Source organism: Pseudopodoces humilis, chromosome 6, assembly GCF_049639895.1.
Source record: "Pseudopodoces humilis isolate 2021_Gansu_Grassland_sample_001 chromosome 6, ASM4963989v1, whole genome shotgun sequence".
Lineage (NCBI taxonomy): Eukaryota > Metazoa > Chordata > Aves > Passeriformes > Paridae > Pseudopodoces > Pseudopodoces humilis.
Window position 1 is genome coordinate 53461953 of NC_142205.1, and position 19273 is coordinate 53481225.

The window sequence follows — 19273 nt, forward strand, 5'->3', positions numbered from 1 at the left end:
AAAGCCCCAGCTGAGATCTTTTGAAATCCCTTTGTGCCAGGCTGTCTGCAAAATGCACAGTGCAAGAGGGCCTCATACAGGGGCGGTGTGTGGAATAGGAAGGGAAAAGCAGGAAAAACTGGCAGCTCCCTAACACCTCACAGGAAATCAGTGTCATAAGCAGAAGCTGAATGCCATGTCTTAGCTCCTGACCAGCAGTTTGTTACCTATTTTGTCATGGCCAGCACAGGCTGATGCTTGTTTCTAGATATTGATTAGAAGGGTGCAAAAAACCCTTTACAGGTATAACTTTTTTTCTGAAAATATCAGCAGTTCTGTTAGCCAGAGATGATGGCCAGGCTGTGTGATTTGGGGGCAGGCATTCTCTGCCTCCTCAAAATGTGTCTTTAGGAAGGATGGCTTAATCAAGTGCCTGCCTGTCTCCAAAACAGCTCATGTGAGCTGAGTGCCAAGTGAGGAGAGCAGGCAGAGCCACACTTTGAGAGGAGTGATGCCCATTCTTGTGGCCCCTCAAAAATATCAGCCCCATATATGGCCTGAACTTCAGCTCGAGTTGAAGCTGTCAGAGATGATTTAATTCTTGCTGAGTGCTCTTTGACTCCTCTCAGAGTCCCAGAATGAAGCTGAGGTCAGGGGCTGGGTGGCTGCTGGCTGCTAGCCCTGCCACCGCTCTGGGGACAGCACCTTATAACTGTGTAATGCAGATCAATAAATCTCACCATGGGGCTGATCACTTGTCCCCACGTGCTGGGACTGCCTGTCTCCAGTGCTGAGGACTGAGGTGAGGTACAATAACTGCACTGAAAGGAAAGATGTGCCTTCTGTCCAGTAATTAATGTTTCCCAACTATATGCACTTCCACACAGAATGGACTGGATGACTTCACATTGAGCTGGAACATTCAAACCCATTGATGCCGTTACAAGAAAGTGCAGCACTTGTTACAATAATGGCAAAACCATCACAGCTTTTATTCATCTCCCTTTTAGAGCTTGGGTTATCAGTGGTAACTCTAGCCCCGATTATTTTTGGTAGAGTAGTTCTCATCCAACTTACATGCAAGCATTACGTTTGCTGCAGTCTAATTCTAAATCCATAATACAATAGAGGGAAGAAAGGGCCAGCTGCCTTTAGGGAAGCTCTCCTAATTTATGTCAGCAAATTGTTTGGGTCTGTAAAGATGGTTGTTCGTCAAAATATTGAGATTACAAATTATTAGCTCGGATTGAAATAAATGGGAGTATATTTTTGTAAGCATTTTCCTGGAATTGGTTCAGATATTCAAGAGTCCATTGTTCAGTAATAAAATTCTGATCATTTAAATGTCTGCAGTAAATCAAAAGCTTTTTTTCTCAGCAGCAGCAGCAGCTCAGATGCTCTCCTTTTAAAAGTTATAAATAAACCCACAGTAATGACTGTAACACCAGTTCCTTTATATACACAGAAATTAGCCTTGAAAATCAATATTATTCTCTATGGGTTTTGAATTGAAATAAATTTAGAAATTTATTAATATGTGCTATTACACTTATTCATATAAATCTTACAGCTAAAAGAGGATATTATATCAGTTTGTCACACTCCTTGTACAGTTGGTACAGTTTCTTTAGAGTAGCCTGTTCAAATGAGTGTATCTCACACTTGGATTTTAGGACCTGTGTGCTCTGTGGTCTTTAGGTGGCAGTTTTGAGAAAGCTCTATACAGTAAGACAATAACTTGTCATTCTCCCTTGTTGTGACTAGCATATACCAAAATTTCTGCTTGCTATATTGACTCCACCAAGGTGATGGTTCCTTGAACCTCTTCCATTTAACCTCGGATACAGGTGAACTTCCTTGATGTGATATAATCTTGTTCAAGTCTAGCTGCTTTTTTCCTTTAGATGCTGACTGCACTTCAGATGTTCTGCACCAATGGCAAGACACTAACTGATTTCAGTATAGTCAAAATCTAATCCTGTTTTTTTTGTAGTAGGGGATCGATAATTTTGTATGTCTGCATTCAACCAGTCAGGGCTTTCCATTAACAAATCCAGTGAAGGCATCCCAAGTCTGCACGACTGCATCACCAAGCACTGGGGACTTTTCTCTCAGTCTAAGCTACTTCAAAATTTATTAGGACATGTGGGCATAAAGCATCTTAGCTATGAGTTGGGGTTAGCTCCTCTAGTCAGAACTAATGGCTAAAGAACCATTAAATTTTCTCTAAGTTACAGCAGAATCAAAGAAAACAGACCTGTTCTCTTTCCACCCTGCATCCCAGAGAGGGTGCTAGTTGTGTAGTGACTTTTACCTTGTGGAAGCTTTTTTCCACTTAATTAATTTCCTCAGTGTAACAAACCCATATGATTTTTGTAAAAGTGATCGTAGTTTTCCTGAGATTTTACCATGGAGAAATGTGTTCAGAATTTACTCTGTGGAAAGAGCCGTCTGCAGAAACTCATGGTGCCCTTCTAACACTATAATCCTAGGCAGCCCAGGGAAATTTAGGGAGAGTTTCAGGATGGAAAAGTTCTGCTAGTTCTGTTAAATCCTGTTAAAAAGCCATACATGGAGAAATGAAGTTTAAACAAGGCCTGGGGAAGCTGCTTCAGAGAAAATTTGTTGTTTTATGTAGTCTTTATTTTTACTATTAAAGCTGCTTTTGTTTTTTTGCAGACTTGCATTGTAAAAATTGTCAGAAAAGAATAGGAAAATAGCAAAATGATCCAAGTCCTGAAGGAATGCCTTTAAGGTTATAATTTCCTTTCCTTCAGTTGACTTTTCCCTGGCAGAACTGTAAGGAAAGCTCTACCCCATTAAATAACAGAAAATCCATAGTATAGATACAGATAACAGATAATCTAAAGCCAAGCAGATATTTGCAAGTATCCCCTAAATTTTGCTGATGAACTCATGCTATTTTGTTAGTAGATATTTCTAGAATAAGATGACATTTGATGATGATGATTCTAGAATAGGTGACATTTATACCTGTACATGTGTGTGTACGTGGACATTTTAAACATCTGTCTCAGTAGGTAATAGTTGAATTTACTACATCCATTTCTGGTTGCCCCTGTGGGGCTCTGGAATTCCAGCATCTAATAGCAGATGGAATTCCATCTGTTAATAGGGAATTTCAGGATGTCTTGTTTCAAATGCTGTTTTAAATAAAATGAAAAAAAGAAAATAAGAAAGCAGCAGCAGCATCAGCACAGGACATCACGATAGCAGATTAAATATAGACGTGGATTACGGAGCCATTGTTTTCACTCCTGCTAAATAAGAGAGTACACTTAAAATGGAATGCCACTTGACCTTTTGTGTCTCGTCAGTCTGTGGCTGTATTTAACTGATGCAGGGAGGAAACATTTTCCCCTGGAACTGTCCCTTGCTGATATGAGGATCGCTGCTGCTGGGTCACACCATGCTCAAGAGGCAGAATCCCAGCACTCCAGAACACAGTCGGGATCTCGCAGCCCATGGAGGAGCTCTGTCCATGTCTCACAATGACTCACGCTCTTTTTTCAACTTATCTCAGCTGGTGCTCTCTGCTGGCCAAATCAAACCATCACCAGCGCTCAAACATTCAAAAATCACGTACTTTGAAGTAGAGATTGTTGATATGCAAAGCAAGAAGCAGATCTGCATTGTGGACAAGGTGAGTGCATTATCCCAGCACGCTGGGGCTGTGCCTGGTTCACACGGCGCCAGAGTTCAGGGACTCTCTTTTCAGTGTGTTGTGGTCTTATTCTGTACTAGAAGTACTTGCATTCCTTTCTCTGGGACACACTAACAATTCCTTGTGAGTCACAACCCTGGGCTGGTCTTCTCCAGGATTTTTACAAATAATCCTGCACTGGTTTGTTTTAGACTTCCTGGCAGCTCTGTGGACTCAGAGTTATGTCCTTAGGCTGACTCTTGACACTTAGATTACAGTGCCTGTTTCAGAGCATGATACTTTAACATTTGTTTCAGAATGGATACTTGTTTTTAATACATTTGTAAAGACTAACATCTCTGCAATGCTGTGAGTACTTGCTGGTACCTAAATGTACTCAGCTGTGCCCTGCTTATTAGATTGGACCTGGCAATTTAAAAAATGTTTCGTTTTAAAAAAAGGGTCTTAGCTGAAAGAGGTGGTTTGAGCTTTTGTTTGGTTTGTATGTTTGTTTGAATAATGTGAGTAAAAAGAAATATAAACTACAGCCAAATTGCATAAGTAGGATGAGAGGACTGGGTAGGACAAAAGTTTATGAGCCCATGAATAACAGCTAAAAAATGCTTCCTAAATATTTTCATCACAGTTTTTGCAATTCATTGTCCCTCTGTGAAAGAGTTGGTCTCTTGCATGTCATGAAAATGGGAATCCTAATCTATCTACCCTGTGGAATTTTTCAGTGAATTAGTGGAGTTTTGAGACTTACTGTTTTTCTAGGAAAAAAAAAAAATCCCTTATCCTCAGTGGCAACAGCTGGAACAGGTAGATAAGTTTGCTTCAAATGTTTAATTTAATGCCTTTGAAACATGCAGGGTGGAATACTACCAGATTTCCAGTGTTCTTGGTCATTTAAAGGGTGTTTTTGCAATTTGTGTGCCTAGTTAAACGTAAATGTCTCATTTGTTCATTCTTAACGGGGCAAAATATTTTTTGCTATTTTTAAAAATCTAGCCAAAGAGGAAACATGCACATAATGGTCAAACAAATAGGATGACTGTTAATAACAATTCTGAGGGTAGTGTTCACATTACTTTATTGAGTGATATTTACATAGTTGTTAGCTTATCTACATACATTTAGAATTAGGTTTTGATCAGAAGAAAGACAAATCTGTTTCTTATCTTGAGCTTTCCTATAATGTCATTAAAAGAAGTATAGTATGGAAACAGCATTAAGCAAAGAGCAGTGTTTCAGGAATCCTTCCATGCTGCATGCTGCTGGGATGATACCAGACCTGTGTTTTAATCTTTATTCTGAGTTTTTCTGACCCTGAGGATTTTCTACACCTCCTCCAGACCATGGACTCTGCCCCTGCAGCGGTAAAAAGAAAGACATGAGTGGTGATTGCTAAGTACTCTTTATTCAGAGGTAAAATATACAAAGCGTAGCAATAACACCTGGAAGTCTCTGCTCAAAAACAGGAATATATGTTCACTTTACATGGCCAGCAGCATGGACTTCTAAAAAAAAAATATTTTTGGTATAGTATCAAGGGATTGGTACATGTATAGTACAAGGCTGGGATTTCCAAGACTGCTTAAAGAATTTGGTTTCTGAATGCTCATACACCTGGCTGTTTAAACCCCTTTATTTGCTGTGATAATCCCTTCCTAACTTAACCTTGATGTTATAGAAGTTGAGTTCCTTGCTTCCATGAACCCTTGTTAGTATTGGTGAACTTAATTTCAGTTGTATTTTAGAGCACACAAGAGAAGGGTCTACTGGATTATGCATAATTTTCTGTTTCATTAAATGTAACTGGTACAGACCCAACATGACACTTGTAATGCCTGTTTTCTGTTTGTGAGATAAGTTATGATTAATTTCTCGAGTATGCACGTAATTACTGCTTGCCAGCACAGAATAGGAACCATAGATTTTAAAATGTATGTATGTAGACTCTTATTGCATATTGCTAGTGGTTCAGAATATTATGATTTAACAAATGCACTTATAATATTCTCAGATTAATAAATTTAAAGGGAAAATTGTATTATAATGGAAGAGAGAAGAACCTTTTCTTTCTCTACCCAACAGAAACTCAGGCAGAGTGATTCAATGCTTAATGCTCTGTGGTTAAACACCAAGAGCTGCTTCCAAGAGGTTGAGCTTCTATGAGATTCTTGCATGTGCCTATGAATCCCATTCAGATTAATGGGAGCTCTATAAAGTCTGCAAAGTTATGGTATATTTAACTAATTCTGTTATTTAGCAAGAAATAATTTCCTGTCCTCAATGCAGTATCAGGGATTTATAAAAGGTATGTTTGGCTGTGTCATCTTGAGAAATCAGTTGGCATCAATCCAAAGTTTTGAATCCAGAACAGCTAAGTCTCTGAATTAATTCTCCATTTGAAAAAGGAAAAATAGCATTATTTCTTTGGGTTTTCTTACCTATCTTATAATTTTGGGAAGAATCAGTCACATATATTAAGTGGTTATTAAAAATTCTTGATTGTCTTTAACTTCAAGGAACATAATAAATACATATATGTTTTTTATGCCTTTAAAACGCCTTCACATCATATTGCAGGCTTTTCCACAACTAGGAAAGGCAGAAAAAAATACTGAAAGGAAGCAGAAGAAAAAAATCCCAGATATTTTGGTCCCATAGCCATCTCCTGTTGGAGCTGGGTTTGGAGGAAAATTACCTAATCTCGCAAAATTTAAATTCACATGAGTCAGCAACACTGGCATTTTATTTTGCACATGCATGCTGTGAACATGAAATTCTTTATAGGACTATAATTTCTTTTGTTTAATATTGTCAACCTGCTCTGGGGACTTTTTCTGCTATGGATATGACATTATGCAAGTAGTTTGGTACACACAAGCTTTTCCAGTGAGTTACTTAAAGAATTTAGGAGACAAATAATAGCAGTGTGAGACCCTTTTCCCCAGATCTGCTCAAGAAATGAATTCTGAGGTGATATGTCAAGGAGAAGAGGCTTCTGATTCTGGGGGATGGGGAGGAATCACAAACCAGCTTCAGTTTTTCTTTTTTCCAGTTCTTCTACAAAATGTCCCCAAACTAGAGGAAGTCTCCAAGCAGGGAAAGCTATTTAAACTTAGGCTACAACTGTCCTTAAAAGCAGTGCATAAATGCTCAGAGGAGGTGTCTTGGGACTAGGCACTGAAGTTTTGAGGAGGGGTAGGAGCAGCCTCCTGCTCCACGCACTGCCCATAACAGGACAAGAGTTTAAGTGTCTGGGCCAGTGTGCAGGACAACATTCTGGGTTTTCCTTCCTTTTTTCCCTGCTCCTCAGGGAGGCAGACCCAGTAGAGGATGTCTCTGAGCAGAGAGGTTCTTACCCAAGCAGCCAAAGGCCTTACAAGAGCTGATGACTAAAAGCTACGATTAGGAAAATTTAGCCAAGAAATTTGGCCCATATTTTTACAGTTTTAAGTAAGAGTTGAGTGTCTTGTGGGCCAATCTTCAGCTCTTTAACATGCACAGCAATACTGCATTTGAGTGAAAATATTCTGTAGCTGAAACATGAATTATACAGGGTTCTTGCTCAATGAGTGAAAGAAGTATTTAGCAAGGAATAAATCTCTTTGGCCAGTGTAAAACAGCAGGTGAGCCTAGATGATCAAAAGTCCCTTTTTGCCCTTGCAATTTATTTATTTGTATGGATGATATTCCTATCTCTGTGTAAACAGGAAAGCGTGTAATCAAAGATTTCTTGTAAGAAATATTTTCAATTAAAAAGCACAAAAAATATCTAAGGATTTTGGCTTCTGTGTTGCTTCCAAAAAGTCACAGAAAACAGCAGAACATGCAAAAATCATCAAGTCTTATAAATGAAAGAAAATAACTCCTTTTTGTACTTTTTAACAAATACCCCACATTTTTTTTTGCCACCCACAACTCATGAAAAATACATGGCTACTTAAAAACTGTATTACTCATATATTGTTCCAAAAGCCTGATGTAGGTTGGTTTTAAAGTTATCGATGTGCACTGATTTGATTTATAAATGCTGTTAAGGCAACTCATAACTGTTTCTTTTATAGCATTCATTGTATAATATTTTCTTCTTCAAATTAACTTGTAGTAAAATGTATTTTCCCACGAACATAGTGCAATGTAATTAACTTTGCATGAGTTGCTTTTAAGGCAGAAAGTGTTACACAGTACAGTTTTTACAGAATAAATCACCTCTGGGGAAACCAGCAGAGAAAGCTTTTTCCCATCAAAAGCCTCAGAGCTCAGTAGTTTTGTGCTGTACGATTTTGCAAGTTAAGCGGTAAACAGAGGTACAAACTCAGGTTTTGGCTATTGTGCAGTGACCCCCCTTTTCAAAACACTTCTATGTTTGCCTGCAGAAGAGATTTTGCTTCTTCAGATGTGCAGGAAGAGCCTCTTTACTTGATGTTTTGTGAAGATAATGGAGGCTACTTTCCTATTGTTCCTTAAACCAGCTCTTCATCCTCTACCCAGTGCCTTCAACCCACTGCAATCTCTTTGTAAAACCCAGTTAGTGATAATTGAACGTTTATGGTTCACAGTACACACTGGAGGAACTTTTAACTATATATTTGTGAGTTGTAGCCATTGCCTACAATGAATGTTATGGGAATATTGTTATTTTTAGGGAATTAAAGCACCCTTGCATAGACACAAGTCTATGCCTCAGCCCGATCACTTGTACTTACTCAACACTTCTTGCAGTTAAATATTACAGTGTATATATCACTACATCTTTTGCCAAAGATGAATTAGGGCTTATTCTGATTACTCTGAAAGGCCTGTTTGTCTCCGAAGGAGTTAATAAGCTTTTTTTGTGTTTGTTTGGTTTTTTGTTTTGTTTTGTTTTTTTGTTTGTTTGGAAAACACCTGAGGCAGCAGTGTCTTTGTACCTGCATGCTATGGCTTAACAGTACAATGAATTTCCACTGGCATGTCAGCAAAGCTATTTGCATGCAGAAATGCTGTCTCTGGTATCAGAAATCTCTTCCTCTCGCCTGTGAGTGGCCGTTCTGTCACAGAAAGTGAACAGCTGAGGAGAGCAGTCATCACTGTCTCTCTTTTGCACAGTCAGCTCTGGCAAACAAAAATAACTTCTCACATCACGGCTTGGAGGTTAGACATACCACATTCATTTTAGGTGAGCAAATGCAGTCATTAAAGTAGGCAATGGAACTCTGCAAAGGAACTCTGCAGTACCAGAACATTGCCTCTAATGTCAGATTCTTTCCATTAGCCTCATTCTAAGGAAGCAAAGTAAAGAAGTCCTTTCCCAGGAAACAGATTAATACTTTCGTGGCCATTTAAAGTATTATTCCCCCCTAAATCTTTCACTTCTAATATTTCACTTCAGAGGACTATATACTCTCTGTGGAGAGTGAGCAGAACCTGTGACCATCCACAGAAGTCTCGTTTCATGCAGAGGATTTTTATCATAATTTCTCTCACTCAAGCATTCTCTCATTAATGGTGTTCCACCTCTGATGCCAGAGATGCCAAAAGGGGCTGAATAACCAGCTGTGTCCAAGTAGGGGGCTTCCATAGTGAGACATGGATGCTGAGTCCCACACTGCAGCAATTCCCACAGCAAAATGGCTGAAGGAACACAGACACAAAAATAGCTGGATGCAGGCTCATTGCTGTGGAAATGCTCTCTTTTTACCTCCTTTTGGAGGGAGGATTTCATGGTGCCTTGTGTCTTTCACTGCACATTTTCACAGCATCCAGCACAATAGGGATCTGGTCCCTGCTGGGAGGCACTGAGGAAAAAATACATTTGTAAAATCTGTGTCTTTTCCTGCCTGTAAGAATTGAATCTTATGCCCAGCCCACAATGCTGGAATTGATGACAATAGTACTTTCTTCCTCAGTTATTACTTATACTCGGTAAAGTAAGTAAACATATTCAAATTCTGTTGTAGCAATGTTGTAGCTATGCAAGCAAAGAACTTAATTCTTCCTGCTCTGCTAGAAATTCACATAATTTTAATGTCAATATAGCTACAGATGGTTTCAGATGAAAAGAGGCAACTATACATATTACTTTTTGCTTGCTGTGAGACGGCTTTTTAAATGGAATACCTGGAGAAATGGCCTTTGATTTTTCTAGAAGAGAGAGACTGGGGAGGGGAGAATCTGGTAACTTTAGGGCATTTAGCATTTGCAAAGGGATAATTTAAAGAATTACAGAAGCTTCAACAGATGACTAATGCTTCAGCTGATACTAATCAAAGCTTAGAAGTGCCTTTAAATGACAGGTTTTATACATCTCTTATTTTAGATAAAAACCAGCCTAAGCCTGGGGGAAGAAATAAAGAAGTAAATATAATAAATATTCAAAAAAATTAAAGTTGCGTTCAAAGTTCAGCAAAAACAAGAGTGAATTTGTGAGACACTGGTAGTGCTCCAACTCTTTCTGAACATTCTGGCCAGCAGCAAAAGCCAGCTACGCCACCAGAGCAGTGAATATTGCCAAAATTGTATCTGTAGAGACAGATTCCCAGACAGTGTGAAAATGTCCTCTTTCCCACCAAAGTTACATTTTACCCAAGCTGCACATTTGCCTTATTGCATCAGAGATAATTCAGAGATTATTGCAAATTATAAATGTACTGGGGCAATACAGGACCGTAGGGAGCCGTAGGTGTTTTATTAGTCTAATAGCTAACGGCACAGCCCATGATGGAAAGTTAGGTGCATAATGGCATCTCTTATAGACATTATTAGCATTAAAATAGTCCTGCATGTGATTGACTGCTCCATCAGAACATGCTTCAGGTTCTCTCTGAAATCCGACATGTGATTCTTCACGAAACACCTGAGCCATGTAGTCATGGATCTGTAAATAGACAGCAATATATGTTAATGCTATTATTATGTCTGCCTATGTTTAAGCAATTTTGGACTTTAAAAAGTCCTTAAAATGCAAGCTTTTCTTCCTTAACAGCTGCAATTTTGTGCTTCAAAAGAACAAAGTTGTGGCAGTCAGAGAATCTCTACCAGAAGTACAGCAAGCATCTCTTCATTGCACTTGGTATTGAATAATGAAAAGTACTTGGATTTCTAACAGACCTGATGCTGCCTGGTTGTTCTCATATATCACCCTAATTTCCCGTTCCTTTCTGCTGCTTCTCAGCTTCCAGCTTCCCTCCATGGACCTGCTTTATTAGCCCTGCTGCTCACAGAATCACTCAATTTGCCAAAATATATTCTTCTGTGAATTTTCTTTTGAATTGGTTGATCTTTTGGCTTTTCTTACTTCAAGCAGTCCCCAAACAGATTGTGACCATCTTGTGCTAAATATTAGTTGAGTTTCTTGGGTGCACTTCCTGATTTTTTAATTTTAGCCATGTGTGTAGATATAAAAAAGCAAACAAAAACCTATACAGCCATTTGACAGAAAAGGGAAGATAAATTCAGAGGTTCCACAGCTAAGCCATATGCTTTATCTGTGCTAGAACTGGCAATCAAAATCCCAACAAAAACATAAACACCACCCTAAGCCTCACTTTCTTCCTGAGAAGTATGGGTCAAAATTGCTGTTTCTCATTCTTTATTATTTATACTATATTCATTAAAAGAGCACTATATTTATTTATAGTAAAATATTTTTTTAAAGTTTATTTTATTGTTTGTGGTTTATTTTACTTTATTTTTTGTCAGCTATTTTAAGTGCATATCTCAAATGTTTTCTTTGAAAATGACAGTAAAAAAAATGAGTCTTGAATATTTTATGAGGTAGAATTTGGGAGATTGCATTACAAATTAGTTTTGAAATATTTCAATCTGTTATGACACACTAAATATTTCAAGTTCAATTTATTTTACAACTTAATAGTGCATTTATTTGCATATTATTTCCTGTTGGGTTATTTTCAATGACATGAGAGCCATGTGTTATACTATTTTGCACTATCACGATAGATGTGTCATAAAATAATGCAGAAGTAATGAAAGTTCCATAAAGATGAGAAATAAAAATAATGAATATAAAACAACAAAATTAATTCCCAGCATGTGCCAGAAGCAGATTTTTTTATACATTTTTATTCCATTTTTAAAATTTGAAGTCAACACAAATTTACACATCCATCCATCCAGGCTTTTGCCATAAAAATTCCATTTCCCTGGTAGAAAAGTGTTGTGACAGAGACAGGTTCTGCTGTTCGGCTGCTGAGATGAGCAGTAAACCTACTGAGCTCCCCTTAATAAAAGGTCAGAGGGCATGGGGATGTACCAATATAGTCAGATTTGCTCAGAAATAGGTGAACATGTTGAATTCTGCACACCTTCTCTCTGCTAATGAATTACATTCTCATTACTTCCATCTCATCTTTAGCAGAGAGAGAAAAAGCTCGTTTTGGTGTCTGATACTTTTTCAGGAAATTTCTTGCAAAGAGAGAAGATTTTTTTTTTTTGTTTTTAATAGAAATACCCAACTAGCAGTACAAAAACAATTAATCATCTTTAGAGCCAAACTTGGCTCTGGTGTAAATTGACATGACTGCACGCAGCAAGCATGTGGTTATGTGTATTCTTAGCTAATTTGGCCCATAATCACTGGAAATATTAGTCAGTCAGATTATCTCATATGCCAAGGTTCATGTGACCAGATAATAATCTGGAAGGTTGCTCAGTGAGACAGCCCTCTACTTACGTAGGTGTGCTGGAAACTACCTCAGCTCAAACCATAATTCACAATGTCTCCTGCTTCAGAAAGGCTGGATGGAGGTCAGAGCCAGCTGTTTGGTAGCCACTTCACTGCAGCCTACTGAGTAAAATACTGGATTCCAGAGAAAGCCCTTGTGTAGCTGCTGACAGCACTTGTCTGTATGTAGTTACCTCCATGTCATTTCCATGGTGAGCTCATTTATTTATATCTCTTTGGGCATGATCAGCACACTGCTTCACCAAGAGAGCAGCATGGGACACACTGGGAAAGGTTAAAACAGACCAGTTCCCAGTTTTTAATTCTGACTTTGACAATAAGAAAGAGCCAATCTGATCTAGAAGTCAAATTCACAGAACACAGAGACCAGCTAGAGCAGGTGTTTTTCTAATTAACTTTCTGTGGAATGCTGCTGGTTTCTTATAATACAGCAAGGTCCCATAACAAGGACAGGGTGCATAAGCAGTAATGATGAAGTATTTGTTGAGTGCTTTTTTACCTAATTTCCCATTAGCTGGTTATCTGTTTTGCAGCCAGATCCTCAGCTGCAATAAAGTGATGTCACCCTTTTGAACAAATTTACCCTGCTGAAGATGGGGCAGTGCTTAATGAGCAACTGGAGTGGCAGAATTTCTGAATTTCTGCAATTATGGAAAATTCCTGTTACAAAGCAGGTGACTCAGCAGTGCAGTGGTACTGACGTGTCACAAAGAGAAAAAAAGTATTCAGAGAGAAATGTTGAATGAAAGATTACTTATTTGCTGAAATTCTATTCTTCATATTCTTATTGATATTCTGCTGACCTCTGACCCCTACAATAGTTCTTTAGTGCAAGTACTAAGTGATGCAATTACATACAGATCACCAGATCTGGCATAATTCCTTGCTTTATAAATGTGAAAGAGGTATGAAAGTGGATAACTATCTGATTAGCTTGCACTCACAAAAGGCAGTATTAAGTTCCCTTAATATCTTCTACTTAGTGCTCAAACTTCAGTCATAGCATAAAATACAAATTTGGTATTTTAAATCTTAAAAAGAAGTGTGATGCTTTGTGCATTGGTGTCTGAAGAAAGAACAGAACTGGTATGGATGACCCAGGAGGTCCTATAATTCTTGAATTCCTGTAAATGAAAAGTTGCCTCAAATGGAAAAGTAAAAGTTTTCTGGCTGTGAAAGTACAGGAAAAGCAGGATTTGACATTTTGAAGTCATCCTTTTCTGAATAAAAAGTGTAATGACTGCAACCCACAGCTGTAAAATATACACTTATTCATAACATTTAGAAAAAAAAGTAGTCTTGTACCTTACACATGACAGTCACTTATTGGAAAGTTGACTACACTTTAAATCAGGTGTTAGACTAAAAGTGAAGAAGGGAAAAACTGGCTTGACCATCAGACTGTGGAAGATACATACCAACTTAGAGCAGAAATCCGTCTTGCTTTAAACAGACTAATGGTGGTCTCTCACTCTGCTTTGCCTTTGCATATTTGTAAAGTGCTGAAATAGAGGAAAGAAAGGGTTTTAACACTTTCAGACAGAATGAAAGGAGAGTAAGACTAATAATTACAGTGAAATATTCCAGGGTGTTTTATTCAGTTAGCACAAAGGGTAATAAGAGCAAATGTTTTCCCGGTCCTTACAATTCCTTAGCTTGTATTGATGTACAGTGAAAAGAACAAAAGATAATTAATGGTCTACCAAGAGGACACTCTTAGTTGTAAGCTGGTGTCTCAGCATCCATCTTCTCATTGATCAATATTAGAAACTATAACTTCACTGGTTGTTTCATGAGGTCTTTAAAAAAGGACACAGAATTATCAAGATCATAAAAAAATGTATTTCATTCTTTTGTTGCTATAGCCTCATTATTCTGCCTGGGAAAAGACACCGCAATTCTTCTATGTCACGGCCCATTCTGAAGTGGGAAAGTATTTGTGTTATTTTTCAGCTCACGACCTGTGTAGTTTGTCTCAAGTGGAAGGGTCCTTCTCGAAGGCAGCTGGCTCATGGAACAAGTGTCCTGCTGCCCTCCTGGCTGGATGTGAGCTCTGCTCCCTCCCGGGTCCCCGCAGCCTGTGCAGAGCCGCACAGAGCTGCCAGACCGCTCTCCAGCCCAGCACATCTCCGGGCACGGGCTGGCAGTGCTTAAACCAGCTCTGGCCTAAAGCAGCTTGGATGTAGCCAGGCACAGCGGTGCCCTGCTCATGAGCTCTGCCTCATGATGTACAGAGCACAGCCCTTCCAGCTGCTGCTGCACCACCTTGGAGGTGGGGAGTGGCGTGGGATGCTGCTCCTCACACCCCAGGGGCACACTCACAGCTTCCTGGGGCTCAGCAGGACACTGCAAGCACGTTGTAGCTTTTAAACACCTGAGGCAGGTGGCTGGTTCCACAGGTAGACCTAAGACATGAGCTTGGATTAATTTTTTAAACAGCTGAAGTTAGGTGATACAAATCCCGTTGCTGCCATAGCAGGATTTGGAGGGGAGAAAGCACTGATTGTCTCAGGATGAGAAAAGGGAGGGGGATGTAAAGGTAGAGCTGCTAACAAGGGCTGGGCTAGACATTTTGAACAGATTGAGAGCAGCTCTGCCCTGAAGTCAAAACATACTCAGGAGAGCTGGAGATAGAGACCTGGCCTCTGTTTTGAGCAAGCCCTGCTCTGTAAGCGTGCTAAACTTTACAGTTTTTCAGCTTTCTTTGCCTAAATCGGTTGATCAGCTCTCCAGAGCATGGGTTGGCCCGAGCTGCTCTATCCCAGAACCTGTCGCAGTGATCTGTAGGGATCTGCAGGCCCTGCAGCAATGCGACTTATACTTCATTTAGAAGGCCATCTCATCCTCCATCCAACTGGGAAAGACCATCCCCATCCTTCAGCTGGCAATGCCAGCCCTGAATACCTGCCCATCTGCCCTGTGCTAGGACACATGACAGATTTTGGTCTGCAGGCTTTTATGCTGAATAGGTGTTGCCAGCTAACAGTGCTTGCACCGTATCTGATGGATTCTGGGCTCCAGGCCTCACAGGTGTGAGACTACAAAGTGTGAGAAAGCAATTTCAGACATTTTTAGAGGTTTTGAGAACATAACCCCCCCAGCTCCAGTATTCAAGTCCACAGAGGTTGCACACAGGACAAGAAAAATACATGGAGACGGTGGGAGATGTGCTGCTCTACTGGGTGTTGCATGGAATGGCTTAAGTGCAATAAACACATCTAAAAAATTTTCTTTCCTTTTTAAACTAAGAAAGATAAAATGGTTTCTTCTGTTGTTTCCTGTAGCTAGGAAGGAAAGGGTCTCCAAGGGCAGTGTCTCTTGCCTGGCCTAGTAAGGTTCAGCATGGTTTGGGCCAACACAGGTGTTGGGGACAGGGAAAAGGTAATCCTTGGTTTCAAGGAGCCTAGGCCTTGATTTGGCTGGAGTTGGCATTGCTTAGCAGCCACATCAGAGAGACAAGTCAGGGTTTAAGTGGAATTTCATTTACAGCAGTTTCTGTAAATGCCCAGTAAAACCCTCCGCAACTGTGGAAAATAAAGTGTTCTCATCTATACCCAAGAAAAATCTTAGAAAAGATCTGTACTTTACTACCCTTTAGCACAGGTGTCATTTTACATTTTTCTATCACTGAAATCTGTATTGAGCTCTCTGCCTGTTCATATTACTGAAAGCAAGTTGTGTTACTCGTAAGTACTAATAGCACATATATTGTATATTTGTGTGGGGTGTCAAATTACATAAGAATAAACTTTTCTTTCTGTACTGATTGGTTGCTATAGAGTCAGCAGTTTTATTTTGTTGCATCAGTATTTCTCCAAACTCAGTCTTTTCAACAGAACGACCTATATTAAGGTACTAAGTGATGTCTACTAGGAGTATTTGTTATGTTCTCTATTCGTTTGCATGGTTATTGTCACAATCCACTAATAAGTAGCTCAACATGCTACTTCCTCAAGAATCCCATTGCCTTTCCTTCTAAACAAAAGGCAAATCTAAGTCTTTTGCTTTAGTAAGTTCTAAATGTGCTTCTCAGGTAATTTGCACAAAGTATATTAAGAAATCAATATACATAATAAAATAAAGCCTAAAAAGCCTCCAGACTGCCCTCTAAAACTGTAACACTTGAATTGCTTCAGTGCACATGAACAAAAGCATGCAGAGGCAAATTCATTTCAGGCAGAAAGAGCAGAACCTACCACTTTTGCTACTGCCCTCTCCACAGAACACTTCTATGTCTCTAGGACATGGACCTCAGCATGCTTGAACCTAATTTTAAAGCTGAACCCTTCAAGTTTTCCTACTGGTTTGATCTAGGGAGCAATTATTGCATCAGACAGGGCCAGCAGATTTCCCTCTTGACCCTTGTGATTTTGCCCTTCCATTGACCAAGCAGAGGTGGCCCATGTGATGTATAAGTCAAATTTTAACAATCCTTAATAACATACCAACCTGTGAAAACAAACTTGCTGATTTTTTTTGCATTTTAGCCTGAAGGGCTTGCAGACAAATTTAAACATCTCTTCATTAGGGGACTGGAGAAGGGATCCCAAAGTGAAGAATAAAGAAAAATTAATCTGCATGTATTTTGCTTTATTTTCCAGGTATCTCCAGCATCTACCCTTCTTGATGTGAAACACAAATTTCACAAAGCATGTAAGTACTGTGGTTACCAGGCTGGAGACATGGTTAGAGGCCTTTCACTCAGAGAAATTGTCAAATTTATTTTTCATGAATCTCACACAAAAGCAGAGACTAGCCTGACAGCTCCAGTGCTCAATAAGAATAGTGTTTGAACTAAGGTTCTATTGTAGCTGTTGCAGATGGGAGAGACTGGAAGGAGAGAACTGCATAATTTATCACTACCAGCACATGAGGGGCAGTAGTTTTTATCTTGTTTTTAACATTACATGGTGTCATTTCAAGACCAGCACAGCATTTCTTCTCTCAGTGTTATACTGGATAAACTTCAACAACAATAGAATGGTTCACCATGTGGACCAGAAAGCTGCTGTAGTGGGGAACTTGAGAGTGATTACATAACATCTGGATTTAGGTTAGATACATGGAAGAAATTATGGTGAAGGTGGCAAAGCATGGGCACAGGCTGCCCATAGAAGCTGTGGATATCCTGTCTTTGGAAGGATTCAAGGCCAGGTTGAATGGGGCACTGAGCGACCTGGTCTAGCGGATGGCATCTTAGATACTGAGCTTTCATTATTTTTAAATGATAATAAAAATTATTTATTTAATAAAAAAATTTTAAATAATAAAAACATGAAAACAGGGTGTGTTCAACTAAAGGCTAGATGCCTTTTACAGAAAAAAAAAAAGAAAAAAAAGGTTGTCAGCCACTAATATGCTTGAGTTCAGAGTAGGGTAAGTAGAAAAAGCATTATGCTTCTCCTGTGTCCTTATAGTTTTATAAAACACTAAAGCTTAAGGCATCTGTGGTTGCACACGGGTTCAGTTGATGAAGTGAAAGGCTGTTAACCTGACTGCTCTAAAGTTACTTATTTTCCCTCCCTGTAAGGGCTTGTAAAATACAAAATGGCAAAAGTTCAAAAGCCACACTGCTGAATATGATAAGATCGAGTGCGGAAGTTTTAATATTTCAATAAGGGTATGTCCTCCCAGCAGTTTGTCAAATGCAGTGCACTTCTGCCTAGAATCTCTTAAATCAATTGAAACTGGGTTTATATTGATGCAGTTTAAATCAGTTGGAGAACACTGGCACAGAGGTTTATGCCAGTATAACTGTAATGAGGTTTTTAATGGATTTGGGCTAAAATGATGTGAGATTGTGTATAAGCCACTTTAATGGCACCTGTTTTGATATTAAGAGGCATCTTACTCCTCAAGTACCCCCAGTGATGTAAGTGGAGCTGAGTATAAAGTAAGACAGTAAGTGTACAACGATGCACAGTGCACATCACGAACCAAACCTCTGTCAGTGCAGTGTGTTACAGCCCATGCAAGGGTTGGCAAGTGCCTTCAATGCTTTTTAAATTCTCATTTTTTACGTCAATTCATCCCATTCCTGAGAGTACACCATATCAGTGTCCTGTGTCCTTTCTTCTCAGTTCAGCTCAGTGCTTTGATCTCTCTTTTCCAGTTCAGCCTGGATGTTGTTGTCTCATGAGGTTCCCCCCCCTCTCCTTTCCCAGTTGCAAAGATCAAACCTTCACTTTTTTCTCTTTGTATAGTTAGTGGGATGACAGATAATAGAATACAGTTCTCCTAGGCAAGGGCTGAGAAGGGGCTGAAGCTGATCTGTGGATGCCTTTGGTTAGCATGCTATTTTGTACTAGCTCATGCATTCATTTCTGTCATTTTGTGTGTGCCAGACTCACATGTTTCCCTATAATCTCTCATTAAAACACACTCCTACGCACACCCCCTTACAGTCTCCCTGTCTTCATACATTCTCCTTTGATCACCCATGCAATTAAGCTTTCTCCTCAGCTGGTATCTTGTCAGCCCTTCAGTGAAAGGAACCCCTGTGCAGCAATTTCACAAGCATCATCTCTGTCACTGATAAGGTTTTGCTGCCTGATTCAAGTAAGGAGGAAAGAGACTGGATTATGAATTGCAGCACAGGCTGTTAGTCATTAAAATAAAAGAAATTAGATACAAGTGACACGTGCTATCTTACTGATAAGTAATTTCTAAGTTAGTCAAATATTAGTTTGGATGTGTGCTTCTACAAAAGGCAGAATATGGATTTAGAAGTCCAGGAGAAAATATGAAAATACTCCTCAGCCCTCACTTCAGCAAAACTCTCTCTGCTGAAACAACCCCAGGAAGGCCTAACCTTGTGCTTTTTGTGGCATTGAGTTCAGGGGGGGAATCCCAGTTTTATCACTGGAGATTCAGGGATCTTAGTGGAGAATAACTGTTTAAGACAAAGTGCTATTTTCATGGGAATTCAAAGG

The 19273-nt window shown here is 39.3% G+C and overlaps 1 protein-coding gene across 2 annotated transcripts in view; it reads left to right on the plus strand.

Annotated features, from left to right (window-relative positions):
* Nucleotides 1-3353: 3353 nt before the first annotated feature.
* TECRL (trans-2,3-enoyl-CoA reductase like) overlaps nt 3354-19273 on the plus strand; it is a 59284-nt gene continuing 43364 nt past the window's right edge. For both annotated transcript variants that reach the window (XM_005530301.3, XM_014259056.2), the window contains exons 1-2: nt 3354-3643; nt 16943-16994. In XM_005530301.3, coding sequence (XP_005530358.1) covers nt 3410-3643; nt 16943-16994 — 286 coding nt within the window. In that variant the 5' untranslated portion in view covers nt 3354-3409. The remainder of the gene's footprint in view (nt 3644-16942; nt 16995-19273) is intronic.